Here is a 24,385-nt window from a genome sequence, read left to right as displayed (position 1 = left end):
TACAACGACTCATCGACAAGACCAACTCGACCTGTGAGCAATTTGGTATGAAAATAAACATTAAAAAAACCAAAGTGATGTCAATCCGAAAAAATCAAAACGTACCTCAACCTTGCACAATAAATGGGCACATTTTAGAACAGGTCAATAGATTTAAGTACCTGGGATGTTGGATCGATAGCAGCCTAAATCCTGATCTAGAAATAAGATCGAGAATAGAACAGGCCAGAAAATCTTTCGAAAAAATAAAAAAACTGCTTTGTGATTCTCGAATAAAACTCGAAATTCGACTACGTTTATCAAAATGCTACGGCTGGTCGACTCTTCTATATGCAGTTGAAACGTGGACCCTAAAAACATCAACCGTAAATAAATTGGAGGCCTTTGAAATGTGGATCTACCGGAGAATGCTCAAAATTTCATGGACATCGCATACCTCAAACGAAGAAGTGCTGCATAGAATAGGCAAGGAAAGAGAACTTTTTAACACAGTAAAAGTTAGAAAAACATCATACCTACGCCACATACTGAGAAATAATAAGTACCAATATGCCCAACTTATAGTGAAAGGAAAAATCGAGGGAAAGAGAGGCCTAGGAAGGAAAAGACTATCGTGGCTCAGAAACATCCGACAATGGACAGGGCTAAATTTTGAACAGCTAATAAGAACAGCTGAAGATAGAGAAGATTTTAAAATTGTAGTAGCCAACCTCCATTGAGGAGAGGGCACTTTAAGAAGAAGAAGATGGATTTTAGAATTGGTGTAGAATTTAGTAACACTTTTATTTTTCATAATTTACAAAACAACTTGAAGTTAGTTCAAGTTTTTCAATATAATATCGTCGAAGCAATCGAACTAATGGGCATCTATATACAAAAAGCAGGTTCCTAAAGAGGATTAAAGGTCTTATGTTAGGTGTAGTCTAATAATAGAGAAAATAAGTTCTTATAATTGATCAAGAAAATTTTAAATGAGCAGATATAAGATAATAATTGGTTAGCGTTACTCATTACCTTATAACCATAAATATGTTTTTATCATTTTATTAAAATAAACAATACACTTACAATATAAACACGTTTTTTTTGTATATAATTCTTCTTTTTGTGTTGATATATAAAAAATATTGTCCTGTTTTCTTTAAAAATCTATAGCAAGAATGTTTTTTAAATACAATTATTTATAAAATCAAAAAGTTATGAAGCAATAGCACAATGTATATAAAATATCTATGTAGGGAGCAATCTCGTTAATTACAAATCAGTGTAACCGTTCCAACAAAGGCATAAAGTGTTATCTTTACTTAAAGTAAACACAATATATCGTTGGTTGATACAAACTATTTACTAAAATTCTGTTTGTGAACAACACCAAGAAACTTTACCTTATTTGCAGAAGACGGGTAGCTCCGGGTGTCAAAATCCAGCAACAACGTGCCAAAATAACGTTTTCCCAACACTAAACAACTTTCACAAGTAAAATTCGGTTCGATCTCACAAACACAAGTAATAAACACACAACTTGATCTCTCTCGAGCAACACCTGTCGAGTTTCAGCTCTTTCAGAGTACACAATTCAACTAATCAACTAATTCACTGACAAAATCCACTTGTGATTATTTGTTTGGTTAAAATCTGGCAGAGTATTATCTCACGACCGGGACCGCCGTCATATTTCCCACTTTTCCGGGTAGAGCTAGGGGACGACTCGAACTCAATGTGCGAATGGCAACGACAGCCGAAAATACATTGAGGGTGCGAGAACGATTCTGGTGGAGCACGTGGATGGTCGGTCGGCGCATGGAAAATGGAGAGTTACGTGAGTTAGAGCGAGCGCTTGCCAAAGAAAACGCCGGCATAGCAGACTTGCGAGCGAGGAGGAATATTTATCCAAATCTAGTTGATGTGATTTTACTTTTTAGAAGCTGTTTGAATTTCAGGAAAAGCTTCATAAAGCTACTTTACGTGTGTACTTGATTTTCTATAAATATAAATATAATATATCGTCCTCAAATGTCGATAACTAATTTCATTTTTTTTTATTTAGAATTGCCGCATCAACCCTTACAAGTTATTAGAGGGTTTTACAGATTTTACAGTAACAAAATGTACTAATTACAAACAATAAATTATAAATTACAAAATAATATATATAACTATTAAATTTTATGTAATAAACGTATGTCTTTAAGGAATTTGATTGTATTTAATACATTACAGTTTAAAATATCTTTAAGTTTATTTACTTCTTCTGACATATTAATAGATCTTTCGTAGGAATGAAGAGGGCAGTCAATCAATATATTATGTTGGACAGTTATTGGACATTCACAATAGGAACATTCAGGTGGTAGCTCTTTTGTTATGAGATGCTGGTGAGTTAACACTGTATGTCCAATTCTTAATAGAATCCTAGTTAGAACATTTTTAAGTTTAACCATAGTGGAATTCCACAGTTTGCTCGTTAGTCATAGCTTTCTTTACCAATTTATCCACTTTTTCATTTCCTTCGATACTTGTGTGCGACAGTACTCAAAGAAATTTAACTTTTGCATGTCTATTTTTTAGGTGGTAAAGTAGTGCTAGTTAGTATTGGTTTTCACGGCAAAGCAGCGTGTATTTCGTGCGATTTGTTTATAAAAACGTGGTAAAACTGTAATTATTGGTTTAAGCTAGCTAATACCGACTATAGAAGATTGAGAACGTTATCAGGTAGGTACATTCAAGTACTTTATTAATCCATATTGTGTGTAATTAATATAAAAGAGAATAAACCATAAATCGCCATTTTTGTTCCGCAGTAGTAATGATCCTAATATTGCCACATGAAATAGGTCCTATGGAACCTAACATAAAAATTTACTTTTTATTAATAAAAACTTTCTTTTCAACAGAATACCGAATGGAAAGAGAGCCCTGTGGTCTAAGGAGAATCTCGTTGCAGCGTTAGAAGCAATAAGAGCTGGAAGAAGTATAAGACAAGCTTCATTACGATATGAAATGCCTCGAACAGCACTTGGACTACATTATCGCAGCCAAAATTCAGTTAAATGATTTTGAAGGAAAAGTGTTAAGTTTTGAAGAAGAAAGAGACCTAGTTCGCAGAATTCATAAACTAGCAGAGGTGGGCATGCCAATAGTAAAATAGTAAGAAGAAGTGTATTTTCGTATGCGATGATAATGAACATTCCTAATCCTTTTTCTGATACATCTAAATTAGCAGAAAGGAAATGGCTGAAATTATTCAAGACATCCTGATGTGGCTAGAAGGAAGGCTCAGCAAATGAATTCAGCAAGAGCACAGAATATAAATCCATTTATTGTAAAGGATTATTTTAAGAAATTGGAGTAAGTATTCATTAAATTGGAATTGTTTGATAAACCTGGAAACGTGTACAATATGGCCGAGAAGGGTTGCCGTCTAAAGATCCATAAACAGCAAACCGTATTGGCCAAGAAAGGTGCTAAACGTATTCACTTGACAGCGCCTGAACACGGTGAAAATGTTAGTATTGTAGGTTGTAGAAATACCCTGGGACAAGCCATCCCACCGTTCATTCTTTTCAAATGGAAGAGATTGAATCCTGAATGGAATGATCATCTACCACCAGGATCAACTTTAATAATGACACAGAAAGGGAGCATGACAAATGAGGCATTTATTTCATGGCTACGATATTTTGCAAAGTATATGGATACAGGACCCACACTCCTGATATTCGATGGTGCAAAATCGCATCTAGACATAAGTATTGTTGAAGCTGTAGAAAATTATGGTGTTACTTTATTTTGTCTTCCAAGTAACACTACGCATGAACTGCAGCCTATGGATAAAGCAGTCTTCAAAAGTCTTTTTGGGATCAGGAGGTTTTAAATTTTTTGATAACTCAACCTGGGAAAAATTTAACCAAAATGCGATTTGGTGAAATATTTAGTAAAGTTTGGTTAAAAGCGATGACACCAGGTAACATCATCTCTGGGTTCCAAGCAACTGGAATATTTCCTTTTCCTGAATCAGCATTTGCACCCAGTCTTATAACGCATATTGAAGAAAATGTGCTAGAACCACTAGACGCCGACGATAACAACGTAAATAAGCCATCAACTACTACAGTTGATAAAAACGGTCCCTGCACAAGTGGAATAAATAATAAAAAAAAATCAACAAAACGTCTTCGTTTATATAGCGATTCGTCTTATTCTGAATCAGATTTTAGTGTTCATGATAGTACATCTGATGATATAAGCAGCGAAGATGAAAACCAGCAATTAATAGCAAAGCTCAAAAATTTACGAAGGATTTATTTTCCACGGCGATAGAAAAACCACCCTAAGGTAAAAGTAATAAAGAACCTTCCAAACAACAAGAAAAATCGGAAGACAAAAACAAAGAACAGGAAGAAAAGAAAACAAACAAACATCAAAAAGAACAAGACAGTCTGAACAAAGAAAATAAAGAAAAGATAATAAACAAGAATTTAAAAATTAGTGAATCATGGTTCTGTCATGTATGTAATGAATTGTCTGGCTGACATGAGATTATGTCTTGCATGTGGCCAATACGTACATGAAGAGTGTGTGGGTCTTACTAAACATGATAAGGATAAATTCATATGCCCCAATTGTTCTCAAAAATAGTAAATGTCTCACATTAGTTTTTTAAATGTTAAGGTTCAATATTATTACTTATTATCTAGCGAACAGACATTTTAGAGTTAAACAAGAAGATGCATACACTGATCTCAAGGATATTGAAGCAGGTGTTCCACAAGGGAGTGTATTGGGTCCAGTCCTATACCTAATATACACGTGTGATATACCTGAACTAGAAGACGACACCATAGCTACCTTCACAGATGACACTGCTGTCTTAGCGGTAAGTGACACCGTCGAAGAAGCTACAGAAAAACTACAAAATTCAATAAATAAAATCCATGAATGGACCAAAAAATGGAAAATTAAGCTGAATGAGAAGAAATCAGTCCATATAAATTTTACCAATAAGAGAATTAATAATATTCCAATTAGAATAAATGATGTCCAAGTGCCTATTGCAACATCAGCAAAGTACTTGGGGATCACTCTTGATGCGAAACTTCGCTGGAAAGCTCACGTGAAGAAGAAAAGAGAAGAACTAGGCATCCGCTACAAGAAAATGTATTGGTTAATGGGAAGACATTCCTGTCTATCCATAAATAATAAACTCCTAATCTATAAACAAATACTGAGACCAGTATGGACCTATGGCTGACAACTCTGGGGCTGTGCCAAGCCTAGTAACATCAAAGTAATCCAGATATTCCAGAATACAGTGCTGAGGAACATCGTAGATGTGCCTTGGTACGTTAGGAACAACGACCTTCACCGGGACCACAAGATGGAAGACGTCAATCAGATAATCAAGAAATTTACAGGGAGCCATGAACAACGACTCCATCATCATGTAAACGTCGAGGCTATCCAGCTCCTCGACAATACGAACCTAGACAGAAGGCTCAAAAGAACAAAGGCTTTTGAACTGGTATAATGAGTGAGTGAAAATCAGAGTAAAGTGTTGTGCGAGTATGCATGCTAAATTTAATGCTAGTTATTAGAAATAATAGGCAAGATACTAGTGAGTAGACACCTAATTTTAAGATTTCATTAGTAATTTAAGTTGGAAACAAATTGATAATTGGTTTTACTGACCAGATTTTAATGTAAGTACACTTCTGTGTCTTTAGTAAAAAAAAAAAATTTTTATTAACAAAATACCTGTTCCTTTGTTCCTTGATTCTTTGATTGTTTTATTTTTATAATTGTTTAAAATAAGATTATAAACATGTTTGTTACTTGTTTAATAAATTTACAGGTTATTTCAAATAAATTTGTATTTAATAAAAAATAATAATTCTTAGCATGGCAATATTTAGCTCACTTACCTTATGATAAAAATTGGTCGAGTTGCCTGTTAGTTCCTGTATAACATACCAGTACATCGTCTACCTATCTCCAGCAATATAAAAATTGTTTAAATACGGGATGTTTGGAAATATTTGTTTCCAGATGATACATTCAAATATCTGATAGCAATGGGCTTAGAAGATTACACACTATAAGTTCGACAATGTTATTCGTATACATTTAATTATTAAATTTAAAATAGTCCTGGTTTATGCAAATTTCAAATTTTTTAAATTTCAATTCCAAATTTTTTATATTGGTGGAGATAAGTAGACGATATACTGATACGTTTTACAGGTACTAACAGACCACTTGACCAATTTTGATCGTATAGTAATTCACTACATAGTTATATTAGATTTACAATGGAAACAAAACAGAATCAATTCATAAATTTTCTAGATTTAAAAATTTTCAGACTTAAAAACAAACATGAGTTCTCCATATTTCATAAACCTACCCATACTGACCGACTAAACATAATTCATCATCCCGACATATGAGATAAAATAAAAAATCGGTTGCCTGTAAAGTCGGTTTTACGGGCGAAGATTTTACGTGACAACGTCTTTTTCTCGGTAGAATATTTATTGATATGAATATTATTAAATTGCACAATAGGAACAAGGAATTGCCGCTATAAACTCAGTTTCTCAACTTTTGTGTCAATCTAACAATTAATCAATCAATCATAGTTTACGATAACGAAATATTAGTGTACAATTATTTACCTTTATTGTTGTAGTTGTTGTAAATGACGAATCTACTCACGAATTGAAGACAAATCTCACGATCTCACGATTAAGGTCTTACATCTTACGATTTTTAAATTTTTTTAATTTCAAGTGTTTCTAATAAAATGCATGGGAGGAAATCAGCTTTTTTTAGATTGTCACCTTGAAATATCCATAAATTGACTGTATTTTTGTATCAAAGTGGGCTACTCCAATTATCTCAATTAATATACACAAAATAATATAAACAAAGCTTAAAAGGTTCTTTATGCTTTGAAAGTGGTTTATAAACAACTGAATTGTAATGTATATTTTACCGCCTTCAATAAATATGAAGTATAGACTAAATTTTGTGTAAAGAACAAACATTTAACAGACCTAATAGTAAAAACATATTGATTTAAGTGTGAATTTGAGATAATGTGCTGACAAAATGTTAAATCCTAAGAAAACAAAATTATGTTTTTATGTATATTCATTATACTTAATACTCTTGGGTAAAATACCTCATATCATATATGTCTTTAGACACAGTTAATAATTTTCATTGAAGTTTAAACTATAAAGAATGTTTACAATCATTGCTCAATATTAAATGGATAAATCCATAGCAATATTATAAAAGAATATAGGTCCCTAGCTAATTTCCTAAAATTATATCTGATACTGGTGGTTCCCCCTAAAATAGGACACTGTAAGCACTCCACATTTTCACTACAGACACAGCTGACGATACTTTCAACGATTTTCAACTTTGGCGATTCAACGCGCCTAATTCTCTAGTGCCGCGCACAGCGGACCGATCATGTTTGAGTGGGAGAGAGACGCAAGGCATTCGCCGGTCCGGCGGGCCTCTCTCTCGTTCGGTGACTCACTGTAACAGACGTGAGCGGGCGTTACACTTTTTCTTAAATGACTCCGAGCCACAACCTAATTTAAGACGTTGTCACGTCAAAATATATTTAAGCAGACAGCAGTAAACAATGGGTACAAAGAACAAACAATAAATAATATTTTAATTTAAAAACTGCATAAGAAAGCCCTGAAATTGGTGGGTATCTCCACCACTAAAGAAAAACCCACTACCTTCTGCTCGATTACATATTTAGGCAAAATATCAACAAAAATAGCCAAACACATAAAAAAGAAAGGATTGACACCAGCTTTTAGAACAAACAACAACTTAGGCAAATATATAAAAACAAGTGCCAAAAAAAATACTTAATCAGTGGTATATACATACGTGGCGACTGCCAGAAATTTACATCGGTCAAACTAGTAGAACTAGGTGCCTGTTCGTTCCGAACGTTGGCGATGATTCTGGCTATGATGACTTTGTTGGTTGCTATACGAAATAGCTATGTTAAGGTCTTTCTATACCATGCTCTCAGGTTAGCAAGCCAGGATATTCTTCTTCGTCCTGGGGCCCCTTTTCTTCAATTTTACATTGCAAAATGCATTGAAGTAGCTCGTATCTGCATTGATTACTGATTATATGTCCCAAGTACTGCAGCTTACTGCCCTTCACAATGTTGACCAAATCTTGACCATAGCTCAAAAGCCTTAACGTTTGACAGAGTTTCCGCCTTCAATGTCCACGTTTCTACTCCGTACAGAAGCACTGAGTACACGTAATATTTAAGGAGCCTTATTTTTGTTTCTGGGGCGAGGTAATTGCTCTTGAACTTAGAGCTTATAGTCAAGAATACACTTTTTGCTTTTCCGATGCGACATTAAATCTCTTGGGTATTCTCCCAAGACTCATTGATTATAGTTCCCAAATAGTTGTATTATGAGACACGTTCAATTCTCGTTTGGTTTACATACAGAGTTGTAACAAACTTATATCAGAATATAAAAGGGCTTTCAATAATAGAAAAAAGATTCTACGTACGCACTTCACCTTCTATAGTTTATTTTTATGAACGAGAGAGTAATTAGCATAATTTTAACTGGTAGCTCCGACCACTCCATGGGCGTGCTCAAGATTAATTGAAAAATTACTTTGAATAATTGTAAAAAATAAATGAATTATTTCAGTGTTATAAAGTGTTATGTGTATGTAAACAAAAGTGACCTCTTTTATCACACACTATATTAGAACTGACTGGCCTACATTAAAAAGGGTTTTAAAAAATTCACATTTTTTTTAATTTTTAAAAATTACAAAAGAGAATAAGAGTTTTTAAAACCGTCTAAGGTATGTTAAATAGATGAATAAAAATATTAATATAAAACTTACAGCTACTTGTTACAAATCCAAATCAGATTCAGAAGATGAACTTTCAGAACCAAGATTTATAATAACTGGCTCGATCATTTTATCAGTAATATTGTCCAGCTTCTACATTTTTTCCTCTTCTTTAATAGTGTGATTTACTGCCTTTTCCCAGTTTTTAGGTTTTACATTATTTACGGCCTCCAAAAACAACTGTTTAACATCATGAATTTTAAAAGTGGTATTTTTTCTTGAAACTTCACTCTTTATCTGTGCCCATACCAGTTCAATCGGGTTTAATTCACAATGATATGGTGGGGATCTAAGTACTGTCATTCCACGATTTTTGGCAATTTCATCAATTTCGTATTTTTTAAATTTTTCTTTATGAAGGGCACACAACGAATAAAGTTCCTTTCTTATAGATCCGGGATGGTACGTAATATTTTTTGAACTCAGCCAATTCTGCAAGTCTTTTTTTAACCACTTGGTTGTGGGCAGTCCTTCTATAAGTCTGGAGTGATAACTTGCATTATCCATTACTATTACACAGTTCTTAGGAAGAAGATCTATCATTTGTTCGAACCATTCTTGAGAGACATCAGCGTTCATGTCTTCATGGTAGTCACCGGTACGAGTTGATTCCAAAGTTAATAAACCATAAATATGACCCTCGTTGATCCATGTTTCATCAAGATAAAATATTTTTCTTTTTTGGTTTCTCATTGCCTTTATGGTTCTTAGAAAATGTCTTCTCCATATGACAATATCGCTTCTTTCTAATAAAATAGACTTTCTGGGATTCTTTTTCCAGCGGAAGCCTATTTCTTTTAAAAGTTTCCATAACGTACTTCAACTCATTTCTGGGTAATCCTTATCATCTCGAACTGAGACAAGAACTTTATTCAATGTTGGAAATTCTTGTCTAAAGAAGAATTCATGCACTTTCCGTCGAAGTCCTTCTTTAAAATGATATTCTACTTGAAATTTTGGTTTCCCTGGAGCATTACGTGGCATTTCAAAACTACCACATTTCTCTTCTTTAATAACTCTGTAAATCGTAGATTTCCCAACACCAAGTGTACTGCTAACTAACTCAACGGTCTCATCAACACTTAAACATAAACGTTTGTCTGTAAATGATTTAAAACAATTAAATATTAATTTTTTTTGATTAACTGTTAGAGGACCAATTTTTCGGCGTTTATACGGCACTTCCAAATTTTCCATAACACTAGTATACACAATAAACTGCACCTTGCAACTGAAGTACCTACTTTTAGTGAACTGTTAAGAATTTTGAATACGCCACTTGGACCTTCCTACAAAATGGAAAAACCCACTATCACATTTTCTGTGGAATAAGTTTAGAAGGTAATTATCTAGTCAATTACTGTCGTAGATTCCTGGAATTAAAGAATTAAATGTTTGATTGTTGAAACCCTTACTTCGTGGAATGCACTCATTTCAGATAAAATAAAACGTTTTATTTTATCTAAAGAATTGAACTTTATTTTGCAAATAGGCAAAGAATTAAACTTTATTTTGCAAATAGATAAAATAAAACGTTTTATTTTATCTAAAGAATTAAACTTTATTTTGCAAATAGGTATGTACTTATTAAACTCTTATTGGTTATATATAACCAATAAAATAAACATCTTACATTTCTTGCAAATTCATTAGTACCTGCTAACCTCCATCACTCCGACACTGGCAACCTTATTTGGGGATTAGTAACTCTCACAACTATTGTATTCTATTCTGCTCCAACCTTTATACCTGGTGGTCATACTCAATTTAAAATTGTTTTCCTATATACTTCTGTAAACTTGTTGACAAATATCTGTTTTTCATTGAGTCACCCGTATCAACAGTTTAGGGATTTGCATACATAATTTATTGTTTTATTACTCTCTCATACATAAAAATACACTATAGGCTATAATCATTCTTTTAATGACAAATTTTAAATTTGAAATAATTCTGATTGGCCCACTTAAGACAAACAGTTCTCTCTTCTAAGCAATTTGTATTCTTCTTTTTTAACACATCTAAAATTCTAGAACATTATTTTACTTCAGAAGATGCCATCATTTTAGTATAATTTTTATTAAATTGGAGAAGATTTAAAGGAAAAGATTTTCGAACCTTTGTTGATCATTCATATTTGTGTACGAACCATCATGTCCTGGTACACGATTTAACCAACACACCACTAACCCAATTAAAGTGCATTATTATGCAACATCTGCTTGCATTTTTCTGTATAGGCAAGAATCTTTTACTGTAGGGACTGCCCGATAATCAAATGTATTGTTTCTCTTATACCGCTATCAGGAGGCACGTACTTTATTCAGTTACTTTGTTTTTTAAGAACTTTTGTTTTTTGTTTTGTTTTTTGCCCCTTTTATTTTAGCTCCTATTTCATATAGTGAAAAACTGGTTTATATAAAACTTTAACATTTCATATTGTCCACGAGATAAAGAAGGCCAAATAACCTTCTACATAGAAAAGTGTGTTTTAACGAAAGATAAATCGGTGTTTTAGATTTGTCCAGGAGTTCATAATCGTTATACTGAAAATTCCGAATCGCACTCATCGTCAGCTCTATTACAAAAACTTCTCGACGAGAAACGCCTAAATTATAAGGGAAAGTTTCGTGGCAACACCATCGGAAAGAGCGAAGGGTCTTTTCGGGCCGACGCGCTCTCATCAGCGGGAGAAAGTTCTGAGTTCTGAGCGACCTTAAGCAAATTAGAAGGTAATAGCAGCGACTGTTGTCGTTGAAGGGGGTGGAATTTTCCGTTTATGAGTTTCTCTTCAGGTTGTGTAGGTTAACGGCAAAATTCTTAAGTCTCTTTCCTTCCAATCCATCAATTTTTAGTAATTAGACGCCGGTTCACGCTAATTTTGACAGCTTCAAGTTTTATTAGCAACAATAAGTGATGTTAATATTTAAAGGGGTTCGACATAATATTGACAAGTATGTAGACATATTTGCTCAATCTATTTTATGATATACGTTGTAATGTAAGAATACATATTTTTATATATATTTTAATTGTACATTTCTTGGGATTGTTGCTCAAATAAATATTTTATGCTATTTTGTACTTATTCGTCCTACTGAATACTATTACCTTTTAACGCCTTTTTCAGTGACCCTTATATACGACCCTTATAAAATCGCCAGACGATAAATCAAGAGTATAGGGTGTATGCTTTAATATCCTTCATTTCTTTCTTTGTAGATTTTCTTCCACTACTGTGGCAATACGGGGCCAAGCATTGTTGTGCCGTCGAATAGCACTCCGTGAGAGTTTCTCTGCACGTTTTCTTATTACTGCTTACATAGAGTAAATTTTATTATAGAGGTTTGCGTTAATATGCAATCTAGTCTATGCACTTGGTAAATTTTATAAGCAATGTATCACGGTCGAAAAAAAAACAGTGTTTTTTGGTGCACACTGATTATATTTGAATAAATTGTTTAGCCATTTATGCCCGTTGGCAACTACAATTGCCATGCATATGAACTTCTCCCCTTCTCCTCTAAAATTGTCTTTATTTTTTCAAAACAATGATTTATTTTCTCTGTAAAACTTTTGTCGCAATTTTTAACAATAATTGTTATTCGTTAGGCATTTACATTTTTGATTATACATATATAATTACATACATGGCAACTTGAGTTGCCACTAAAAATATGGATTATCGTGTGATGTTCTCAGGTATATACGAGGAAGGGATGGCAAGAGGTTACTTGTTCAAGAACTTTTCGAGTCGATCGAAGAATAAAATGAAATGCCTGCGTATATATCGATTTGCTCTACCGAAAAACCTCCAAAATCAGATACAGACAAGTATTCTGATTTTTTGGATAAAGAAGTGGCAGGCGTTACCAATCAACTTCTAGGTCGTATCATGGGCTCTTAAGTAAGTGTAAAGTATAGTCATGAAATTAAAGCAGCTGATGATACTAACAACGTTTCCCAACCGAATACTTCTCGACAGAATCATACCCTAAATCTCCCAAACGACCACCTTTAAATCCAACTGCACGGAAATCAAATATTTTTGAATTTACCTTGAAGGTTTCTCAACCCGGCGACGAATATTTGTCTAATGTAGAAGATATTTTTAAAAGAAACTGTTAAAAGCCCGATTAACGCGTTTAGATGTAATTTTACGCAAGATGCGATAGAGCACATTGTTTGCTAAACAAATGTATAATAATAATAATAATATAATAATATAAGGGAAAAAATGAGTTCACAATCTCAACGCTAAGAAATTTTAACGTTTTTTGGAGTTATGCTCTTATCGTGATATCACCCACTACCTTGCAGACGGCATTACTGGATCGTAGATGATGATATTCTTAATTTCTTTATTTTGTTCACCATCAGACTGATTACTTATGTGATAACTTTCGTTTTCATCGTCGGAGTCCATAATTTCGTACTCATCATCTTCGAGTTCCTGCCAAAGTGCCAATAGTTTGGCTTGTTCTTTTTCGTAATTCATTCTAGAAAAAAGTTTATATGTACAATAAATAACGCCACGAATTAAAATTGTCTTAGTTACCTTGCGAATTAAAATTGTGTCTTCGTCACCCAGGTGGGGTCTAATCGGATTGCAGAACACTGTACTCACTTTGACGATCAACTTACAATTGAAATTGGTTCAGAATACCCTATTAGGAAGCTATAGGCAACCAATAAAGCATCCGTGTATTAACCATAGAATTAAGCTAGTTCTAAGTGTGTTGGGAGTACCATTAGACCCCACCTGTTGACGCCGGGTTAACATATTTCGAATTTTAATTTAAGTGATATTATATTAACTAAACATGAAGGTTATGACATTGTAAGATTTGTGAAAAGTCAAAGACTGTCATGGCTGGGACATGTGCAGAGACAAAACGATGCAAAAACAACAAAGAAAATGTTACAATGGAAGCCCATAGGAAGGCGAAAAAAAGGAAGTCCCAGAACGAGATGGTTGGATGACGTGGAAGACGACCTGAAAACAATGAACATAAGACAATGGAGAAGAAGGGCACAAGAGAGATCTGAATGGAAGGACATAGCCAGACAGGCAAAGACCCATCCAGGGTTATGATGCCAAAAGAAGAAGAAGAATATTAACTAAACGATGTATTGGAATAAATAATAAACATTTACATACACACACACACACACACACACACACACACACACACACACACACACACACACACACACACACACACACACATGATAATTTTTATAGCTTGATATCATTGATTTAACTTTTGAAAAAGTATGTTTTCCTGAAAGGTTGCAAGTGGTACAATTTAGAAAACTAGTTGCCTTTATTGTTCCATGGATTTTTATTGTATCCGTAGTAATCTATATAGAGGAATCAGTGTATAGTGAAAAAAATTTTAGTGCTTGTTTAATACAATTTATTTTCCAATGTCAGAAATTATTCAGTGTGAACGTACATAATATTTTTATTTACATTTAAAGCAAGAAACAGTTTGCCAGGTTCCAGGTTCCAGAAGGCTTCCAGATTGGACTCCTGCACAAAGTTCGTGGCTCCATGAAGTGGAAGTAGTGGTAGAATCAGCAGGACTTCCAAAGATGCAGTAGGAGTTGTTTTTATGGCCCCCGTAATACACACACATGCTAGTGTTCGTGTATTATCTAGCAGCCTTATTGCTTCCACTTGCTGCGTCTATGTCCATCACGTCACCGAGCCATAGGTTATCATGAGTCTAATAACCCTTGTGTATAACCATAGAGTCATTTTGGGGTTAAGTCTCCAATTATTACCGCACATTCTTGTACATCTGCCCAGGGACATAGTAGCTTTTTGTGTGGTTTTCAGCATTCCATGTAAGCCTATGATCAAAATATACCCCAAGGTATTTTGTTTCTTTGGCAAATAAAATCTCTGTTCTTCCCAGCACCGGTGGTTTTAGGTCTTTTTAGTGCTGTTTTTTTTTTTGGTGAAGTTGACGATTTGTATTTTCTGAGCATTGACTGTCAGTCTCTCTTGTTTACACCAGTCGTTAACTATATTTAGGGCTGCTTCCATTTCCTGAGTAAACCTGCCCGTGACAACGATTACTATATCATCAGTATACCCTAGACAATAAAAGCCTTCTGTGGACAGATTTCTGAGGAGATCATCTACCAAGGTTGCCCAAAGTAGAGGGGACAGAACTCCTTCTTGTGGACAGCCTCCACCTACTTTTGCTTTGATGGTTGCTTTACCCAGAGTGGTCATTACTGTCCTATTCTCCAGGGATGCCCTTATCCATCTGTATATTACCGCAGGTGTGCCTCGTGTACTCATAGCTACTATCAAAGAGCTGGTGGTAACATTATTAAATGCCCCTTCAACATCTAAAAAAGCGGACATTACTATCTCTTTGTCTTCCATTGACTTTGAGATAAGCCTATTTAGATCATCCAACGCAGAGTCCGTAGATTTACCAGGTTGGTATGCATATTGACGATTGCTTAGAGGATTATCTTTTATCACTTCGTCTCTGATGTACCTTTCAAGAAGCCTTTCCAGCGTTTTTAATAGAAAAGCAGATAGGCTTATCGGTCTATATGACTTTGGTGTTAGGTCTGATACTTTACCTACCTTAGGCAAGTATATGACTTTAACCTTTTGCCATATTTCCGGTACGACCCCCATGCTAAACTGGCTTTGAGGAGCTTACGTAGGTGTGGTATCAATACCTCTAATCCCATATGCAACAGTATTGGATCTATGCCATCTATCCCTGGAGACTTATATGGCAAAAACCTCTGTGAGGCTTAGTTCGTGACGCCGTATCATGGCGCTAGTTTTGTAACGCTCGGTTCAACAAATTACTAGAAAGAAAAAGTAATACAACGCCAGTGTAGGAGCTTCGCTTCAATATATTAAGATGGCACACATTTAAGAGCCAGCTACAAAAACTCCTTTTAAAAAACTAAAAAACTAGCTATAATCTGACGAAGTCGAAATAGATGGAAAATTATGAGGGAGATCTATGTCCAGCAGTGGATAAGCAAAGATTGAATGATGAATGTGACGAAGAATCAAAATTTGTTAAAAACTTTAAAAGGTTTTCGTGTAAAGTCATCAAAATTAAAAGACTCCCTTAAAATACTTAATATTTTTTAGTAAAGCAGTAATATATAATAAAGCAATATATTTATCTCAAAATATAATCAACTCCTAAACATACAACTCAACTAAAAAAGGAGATTTTCCCTTAGATCCCGCGCACGTTAGGAATATTGGAGAGGAGGACCCGCAGGCAGCACTGTCATCGAAACTCGTGATCTAAAGAATCGCTCATTGACCGGAAATAGCTGTGTTTACCTTTTCCGCTTCGGAAAATCCCTAATCCTTTTGAGCATTCGTACAAAATTCGCCGGCCAGAAACAAAAGATTATTATTTGCAGTTACCATAGTTGATTTCTATATGAGCTTTGACAACGATCCTGTAATAAAGTTGATATTATGTCTGGCTTTAGTAGTATACAGAATAGGTATCTTAACTTTCGTACGTATCAAAAAGTTGCATGAAAACATAAATGGGCGGTTTAAAAAAGCTTAAAATTATGTTATTAATACATATTTAAATATACTAAAACTCGGTTTTATGTAAGACGAATTCTGTACCACGAATTAAAGGACACTATGTCCATTTTGTTACTTTTTCAGGAAAACAGTTTTAACATTTTTCAAATTTGTAATAAGTAAATACTCAAATGTTTCTGATATTTAATCAAGATTAATATATTATTATTGTTGTGTGTATAATCGTTTTTTCTTCCATGAAGTATTATATACTTGAAGTTTACCGTTTATTATATAATTTTTTTTAAATGTGTAGTTCGACATAGTGTTGTTTACCTCTAACAACTTTTTTAAATAAACAAGACAAACACATTAAACAGCCTATACTATTATTTTATTAGAGACAAATATTTTAATGCTACAATAATTAAGTAAAATTATAGACGACAAGTCTCAAAATTGTTAAAGAGGCTCCATATCATCTTCACCTCCATGGAGGTAATTGTTTGTGTCTACATGTGTGTTAAATTTTGATAAAACGCATGACAAACCGACGGAACAAAAGGCAATAGTGCAATTAAGTCGTTGTACTTTTGTTTTTTGATTGATAATGGGGTTACTGAGACTTGTTACTTACGTTGTTACTTACGGATTCGTTACTTGTTGTCTTCGATACCTCACCTCATGAAGTCCACCTCATACATATTTTGATTATTTAAATCGGTCTTATAAAAGAGCTTCCAATGTGTTCTGGTTGGACTTATAGGAAAACACATGTTGACAGTAGAACAGGCTCTTTGTTAACATTCTATTTTCTACTTATAAAAGGAGGAATAGGTGACAGTTTCTTATCGAACAGCGTTTTGAAGTTTTTGAAATCGGCAACTTCCATATTGTGCACTGTGTATTTACCTGATGTTTTCCTAACTAGCTGCTGTCCCTTTATTCGTTTTTTTATTATTTGACCATATTTTCGAATAATAAAACTGGAAACTACGATTCCTATATAATTCTCGGGTTTGGTTTATACCCGTTCTTATGATTAGTGCTTATACTTGTATATAATTTTTTCCATTTCTCTGATATTTCATGCTTATTTATTCGTTCCTGGAAGAGTTGTTACCGTTGAAATAACACTTTCGCCCATTTAACGACTTCTTGAGAATTGTTTCCTGCATTAGTTGATTTTTTATTCTTAAACTCGCTACAAATATATTCTACGTCTTTCTTATTTATTTTAATTGGCAATTTCATGAATGTGATGGCTTAAAACGTTGCTTAATTGTTTGAGGGGTTCTTTGATCTTTGTTAATAATTTTTGAGAGTGATTTTCCCATATTTGTGCTACTGTGGACTAAATAATGTCTTTTTCCTGTAATTTCTTAAATTTTTTCACGTTCAAAGTTTTTTGAGCTTTGCATTCCTCCTAGATATGTGTGTAGTCTTTAGCCTGTTTTTTCAGTATGGTTTTAGCAGTGTGGTATTAGCTGTATGTACCGTAAACAAGGGTTACTTTGGCCCTGGGGTCCTTCTTTGACCCAAATTAACAATAAAATAGAACGTTGTCAAAGTATCTCGAGATAGTAGATTTGAAGCTGATGTCGGTAGTTTCCGCTGGAGTGCAGACCTGCGCAACTCATAAAAATCATCAAATGTTTCGCGTGTTGCCTACTAGAATCAGCACGAGTGGTTTTGTATGGTATTGTGCAACAAGTGGTTTTTTAATGACTTAAACTATTACCTGCAAAAACTGTTCTACAATATTCGCAAGTACCTTTTTAACATCAAAATTTAATACATGCAGTGGTAATTTGCATTATTTTCAGGTTTTTTTATTATGAAATTCAATAATAAAACCAGTTCTGATAACCTCAAAAATATGATCTTTTTTGACCCAGCTTATTTTTGTTTTGACCCAGCTTATTTTTGGGCCAAAGTAAGTCTGACGGTTGTTTTTTATTTTTTATTTCTTCATTATTACCTACCTACTGCTTTAAATCAATATTGTGGGTGTTTTCTATTGAACAAATTTATTTTCAGATTAGGGAAGATGTCCTGTAACTACAAGCGCCAACCACGAAGACGAAGTTATACTGACTAAAGTCAAGATATTCAAAGCTATTTAGAAGCTGGGGAAATGACACAAAGGCAAGCAACAAACTAAAAAAGCTGTTTTCGAGTCACTGGGTCATCCCAAAGTTTTTACTCGGGAAAAAGAGTTAGCATTTTGCTAGTCACATCGACAAAATGTGTAAATTCGGATTCCCAATTAATGAACTGGCTTTGAAATATATTGTAAAAAGTTATGTCATAATACAAGGAAAAACAATAAGGTGCTTTTGCAATAATTTGCCTGGTCGTGACTGGACCAAATTTTTCTTAAAAAGACATTTTCAGCTGACAGTCAGGTTTGTATTAAATATAAGAAGAAATTGTGCTCCGATTAAAAGAAAAATAATTTTAGACTACTTCAATTACTTAAAATAAGTAGTTGAGAATGTACTGCATTAAAAAATCTATAACTACGACGAAACATACATGTCTGACGATAAAAAGTAACCTGTCGACGGGTTTAAAGTACCCAGAACTTATCATGAATTCGACTAAGTCCAACATTAGCGTTATGTTTTGTGGTAATGCCAACGGTACCTCTATGCCACCTTATATTATTTATAAGGCTAAACATTTGTGACCCAGATGGTTGGAAGGTGGCCCTGAAAGAGCTCATTACAATAGAACGAAACAAGGTTGAATCGATGGAGTAACATTTGAAGACTGATTTGATTCATATATTCTTCCAATCTTAAAAAAAACGAGAAGGTAAAAAAGTAGTTATTGGTGATAATCTTAGCTTACATTTAAGCTTAAACATGGTAAGGCTTTGAGAAGAAAATAATATCCAGTTCGTATGCTTGCCTCCAAACTCCTGACACCTTACACAACCAATTGATGTTTCACATTTTAGACTTCTCAAAAGTAAGTGGCGACAGATTCTTACCGAATGGAAACAGTCTGATAGTGGCAAAACTGTTACCATATTACCAAAAGATATTTTTCTAAGATTGTTGAAAAAATCTTTGGATGACTTGCAGCTTCATCTTGGAAAGTAAAATTTAGAGTCTGGTTTTAAAAAAGCCGGCGTACATCCCTTCGGCAAAGAATTTGAAGCGCTTGCCTTCCAACAATATGACAATTAATTAGGAATTTATAGGACAAACATTTATCCGCTATTTGGAACAAAAAAGGCAAGTTGTTAAACCCCGATTAATGAAACGAAAAAAAAATAGACGTTCCTGCTGGTAAAAGCTTAACATATAACGATATTATTAAGTATCAGGAAAACCAAATTAAACAAAAAGGTCAAAAGAATAAAGAAAGGAAGATGGAAAATCAGAAAAAATAACCGAAGAAGAAAGGGAAAACGTCTTCTTTGCTAAAGAAAAAGCGACAGACGGATTTAGAAAAGAAACAAGAAGTTAAGAGACAAAAGAGAAAAATAAATAAAAGGAATGTAATGATATTAACGTCACATCTGTATTAACTTATATTTAAATAATTATTTTATTTTAATTTTTTTATTAATTTTTGCCTTCAGATTCGTTTTTACTATTTTTTCTTCAAAAAGTAGTTGGCGCCCTCTGTCTTTCATTTCTTACTCTTTCTCTACGGTAGAATAAATATTTGCCATCTCTTGCTGTCCGGTGGACTAGATATTCTGTTCCGTGTTGACAGAAAAGCTAATTCCGTCATAGGCTTACGTTCTATGTCATCTGTGCTAACTTTATTTCAATCTCCCACTTAGTTCCTGTCAATCAGCTTTTCTGAGATAGTGGGATATGTTTTTTTTTGTCTATATTTAAAATTTATTAAAGAAGGCAAAAATTATTATAAGCTTCATTTTATGGTCTACAACATGCTCTTGGGGTGAGTACTTTCATTGTAATCTTTATTCTATCATTCTGATAGCATTTTCAATATTCACAACCTTACTACTTTCAAAACTACGTTTCTTGATAATATGCATGTAGGACTTGTGAACAGAATTTAACTAAGTAGTAATAATTATATTACATTTTATCCTTGCCATTCGCTATTTGTTCAATTGTAATTGTGTAAAATGGCAAGGAAGATAAACCCCTTTTGACGTGTCTCTAATACAAGTTATTGTTGTATTTTTAGTTTATTGGCGGCTTTATTGACGATTCTATTCAAGACCATATTTTATTGACCATATCCACGTGTTTATTAACAATTTTATTCAAGACCATTGGAGGACCTCACCTAAATTCTAATCAAATCATGAAAATTTATTGACCATTTGAGGACCTAACCACAGGACTTAACTAAACTTAACAGAAGGCTACATCCATATGTTACAACTGCAGCTCTCCGGAAAACATAATATCTAATTAGGAGGACACACAAGCAGCTCATCGACACGATAAGTATCATCCTCACTAATTAATTGTTCAGCATTGGCAGGGTGGGTTGATTATTGTGTTTTTTTTTAATATGATTGGTTAAAATTTGTTTTATTTGCTATCATCTACGGGTTCAGGTTCAATTCCTAGTTTAAGACAAGACGAACTCGCACTTGAGATACTGAGCTAGACAAGGCATTGACGATAAGCTCCCATGGTTGATTGAGGTCTTATTTTTATAATAGTACTTCAATTTTCTTTGGTAGTCTTATCGTTACGGGACATGAAACTTTCGTCTTCGGAAGAAGATGGTGACAATTAAAGCCTCGTTTCATCTGGTCATAGTGAATATAGTGTCAAAGTGAAAAGGTTTATGTATGTGTTTATGTGAGTATATTTATGTTTCTTTTTGTAGATTAATTTTCGTTATAATTATAAAAGAGTGTATTGATATTGTTACATAAACTTAGATAAAAATTTTAAAAATCCAGTTGTATTCACATTCCCAAGATAAATTTTTCATTAAAAAAAAATGCGCAACAATTTTACAAAACGCAAAAAGTATTTAATGGAAAACATTACCCAATTTACGTGGAACAACATGCCATTACCAGTATTTTTCAAACAATGAAAAAGTTTGGAGTGCAACCCATTATCAAACACATACATCATTGTTAAAAAAGCTGGAAACTGCATCCAAAAAAATAATGTAACTCAGAGGTTTCGGATGTGTAGTTATTAAAAATACCGAAAGTTTAATATATCACCGGATTTTTGTTTTTATATTAATGTTTTATTATTGAAATGTGATTTCTATATAAAAATGGTCGCTTTTTTTACTGAATATTTTTACATAATTTAGCACAGTAAAAATCGGTCAGTTAAAAAAATAAATTGTATTATTTTGCATTATTATAAAACTTACACAGTTTAAGTGTGTCAGGGTTGCAATGAGTCAGCTTTGTTAGAGTCAAGTATTTGACCTCTCTGGAAAGGAGGTCATTAGAACGTAGGTTTTTTATACAGATTTATTATCCTGATATCGCTTTTACTTCTATTTCACAATCCAGATTCAAACATACTGCTCACATTCCCTTTAAGCGGAAAATTCCCTTATCCCAGTTACCTACGATATCAAAAGGATTGAGCTCTGTTGAGACACTTTCCATGTTATCGAGCCATAGGTGACTTGGTATGCTGAAGTATCTCCCAGAAATTTTCGTACACATCTGGTAGTCGCGAGAAGTACATACAACTTTCTATATTGCCTGCCTTGTACAGATGTTCATTTATACCCAGCTGTTTTATGTTCTCTAGGAGGTTTTCGGGAATAACACCAGTAGTAAATAGAATAATAGGTACTGTCTGGGTACTTTCCATTCTCCATTATCTCCTGATTTGTATTTCCAGATTTCTATATTTGGCGATCTTTTCGTTGTATTTAACATGCAAATTATAGGTGTTAATAATCGTTACATCAATAGGTATTGTTTACCTAGTAAGTTTATTAACTAATATTGTTATGAAGCTATTTTCTTGTGACATTTTAAATTAGATAGGTACCATTTTATTGGAAATAAGCCACAATTGAAGGTTAAAATAAGTTTATCGGCTTTTCAATTTCCACTTCGGAAATCGTTCTCATAATACAAACATTATTAATACATTAATGTTTGTGATCATTTTCACCCATTGCCTCGATGTTTTGGTCATCTTGCATATCAAAACAACCTCCTGGCTGAACCTTTCCCGTGACTATATTTTGTATACGGCACTTGTCTAGTCCAAAATGCATACTGATATTATTTGACAAAGTTTCTACAGTTTTTAGCATCTGATCTATATCGAGTGAAAGCCATTAATTTCAAATTATCCAAATCCAAAAACTTACAGTAGTATTGTCCTGCATTACCTGAGCACCTTATAGTTTTTGAAATTTAACACAAGTTTTTTGTATATTTTTGCTAATTGATTTATACTTACTAATGTTTTTTAATTACTAGCTCAAAATTCTACAGAAACGATAAAAATAATCTAATTGAATGGATTTCCCATAATCCGAGAGAATTATGAGGTGATTATTAAGTCGTTAAAGTACTATTATATTGAATCTTAATGACAAATTTTTCACATATTTTGGCTATATAAACACTTTAGTTACCCTAACACATTTATTTGCTCTTTGATTTTTGATAAAAAGGTCAAAATGTTATCCCAGACCAAACAAACTAAATTATCAGACGAAAAGCGTTTTGAAATTATTTTTCACCATAAAAACGACAAATCTAGTCGCGAAATACAATAAGCAGTAAACTGTAATCAATCTACAGTAATTAGAGTCATTAAGAAGTATGCTAACTAATAAAAAATTGACGACAGACCGCGTAGTGGCCGACCAAAGAAAACTTCTGTTCGGGATGACGCTGCGTTAAAAAGAACAAGTCTGGCAGACACAAGCCTTAATTTCACCCAATTGACAAAGCTGTGGTCTGAATCTACAGATATAAGCGTGTGCACTTCCACTGTGAAAAAAAGACTGCTCAGTTTTGGACTTAGAGGATGTAAGGCACGGAAGAAACCACTGCTTTCAGAAAAGCAAAGATTGCACCGTTTGAAATGGACCAAGGAACATCGAATCTGGACAGCAGAGCAGTGGCAGAGTGTACTGCTTAGGGATGAATCCACTTTCAATATCAATAATAATGCTCGAAATGCCTAAGTTAAAAGATTTCCTGGTGAAGAATTTTCTCTAAAATGTGTTATTTCCACAATTAAACATTCAGCCTCTGTTATGATATGGAGTTGCATGTCCGCTCGAGAAGTTGGTCGCCTACATGTTGTCTCTGGGATAATGAATGCTACCAAATACATTGAGGTACTACAGAATAATCTGCGTAGTGGAAAAGACCTGTTTGGCGAAGAAAAATTTATTTTTCAGGATGATAATGCTTTTTGCCATAGAGCAAAATTGGTTAAAGCTTGGATAAAGAATAATAAAATTGATATTGTGCTGGCTATATATATTAAAATTGATAATTGTGCTGGCCAGCACAATCCCCGGACCTCAATGCCATCGAGAATTTGTTGCAAAGGATATCAAACATCATTTTCACAAGCAGACCCACAAATAAAACGAAATCAATCGAATCTTTAATCCACGCTTGGCATCACTGTATTTCCATGGAGGAACTGCAAAAATTAATATATCTCATGCCCAAAAGATGTGAACTAGTTATTAAAAACAAGGGCCGGCCAATTAAATATTAAAATTAGTTTAAATTACTTCAATTTGATGTACAATATCGTCTTGATGTAAATAGCCTAATTTTTGTAATATTGAATAAAAAATTTTCAAACTACATTTTTTTTATTAATCAAAATTTTTGCTGTGTTTCCATTTTATAATATTGTATTTAAGTGCTTGTTTGATGTAAATAGTAAATGGTTAAAAACTATTTAAGGGAAATGCCTTAAACTTCTATTTTCATGTATT

The 24,385-nt window shown here is 33.6% G+C and overlaps 1 protein-coding gene across 1 annotated transcript; it reads left to right on the top strand.

Annotated features, from left to right (window-relative positions):
- Positions 1–3,400: 3,400 nt before the first annotated feature.
- LOC140432799 (uncharacterized) lies at positions 3,401–3,874 on the top strand. Its single transcript, XM_072520912.1, has one exon. The coding sequence runs from the start codon at positions 3,401–3,403 to the stop codon at positions 3,872–3,874; it is 474 nt and encodes a 157-aa protein (XP_072377013.1).
- The last annotated feature ends 20,511 nt before the right edge of the window (positions 3,875–24,385 follow it).

Source organism: Diabrotica undecimpunctata, chromosome 1, assembly GCF_040954645.1.
Source record: "Diabrotica undecimpunctata isolate CICGRU chromosome 1, icDiaUnde3, whole genome shotgun sequence".
NCBI lineage: Eukaryota > Metazoa > Arthropoda > Insecta > Coleoptera > Chrysomelidae > Diabrotica > Diabrotica undecimpunctata.
The sequence above is the reverse complement of the archived record's forward strand: the minus strand, read 5'-3'. Positions and strand labels throughout refer to the sequence as shown.

Bases quoted from the DNA above. Each gene is read 5' to 3' on its own strand.
- LOC140432799 (XM_072520912.1), top strand. From the start codon at position 3,401: ATGGCCGAGAAGGGTTGCCGTCTAAAGATCCATAAACAGCAAACCGTA.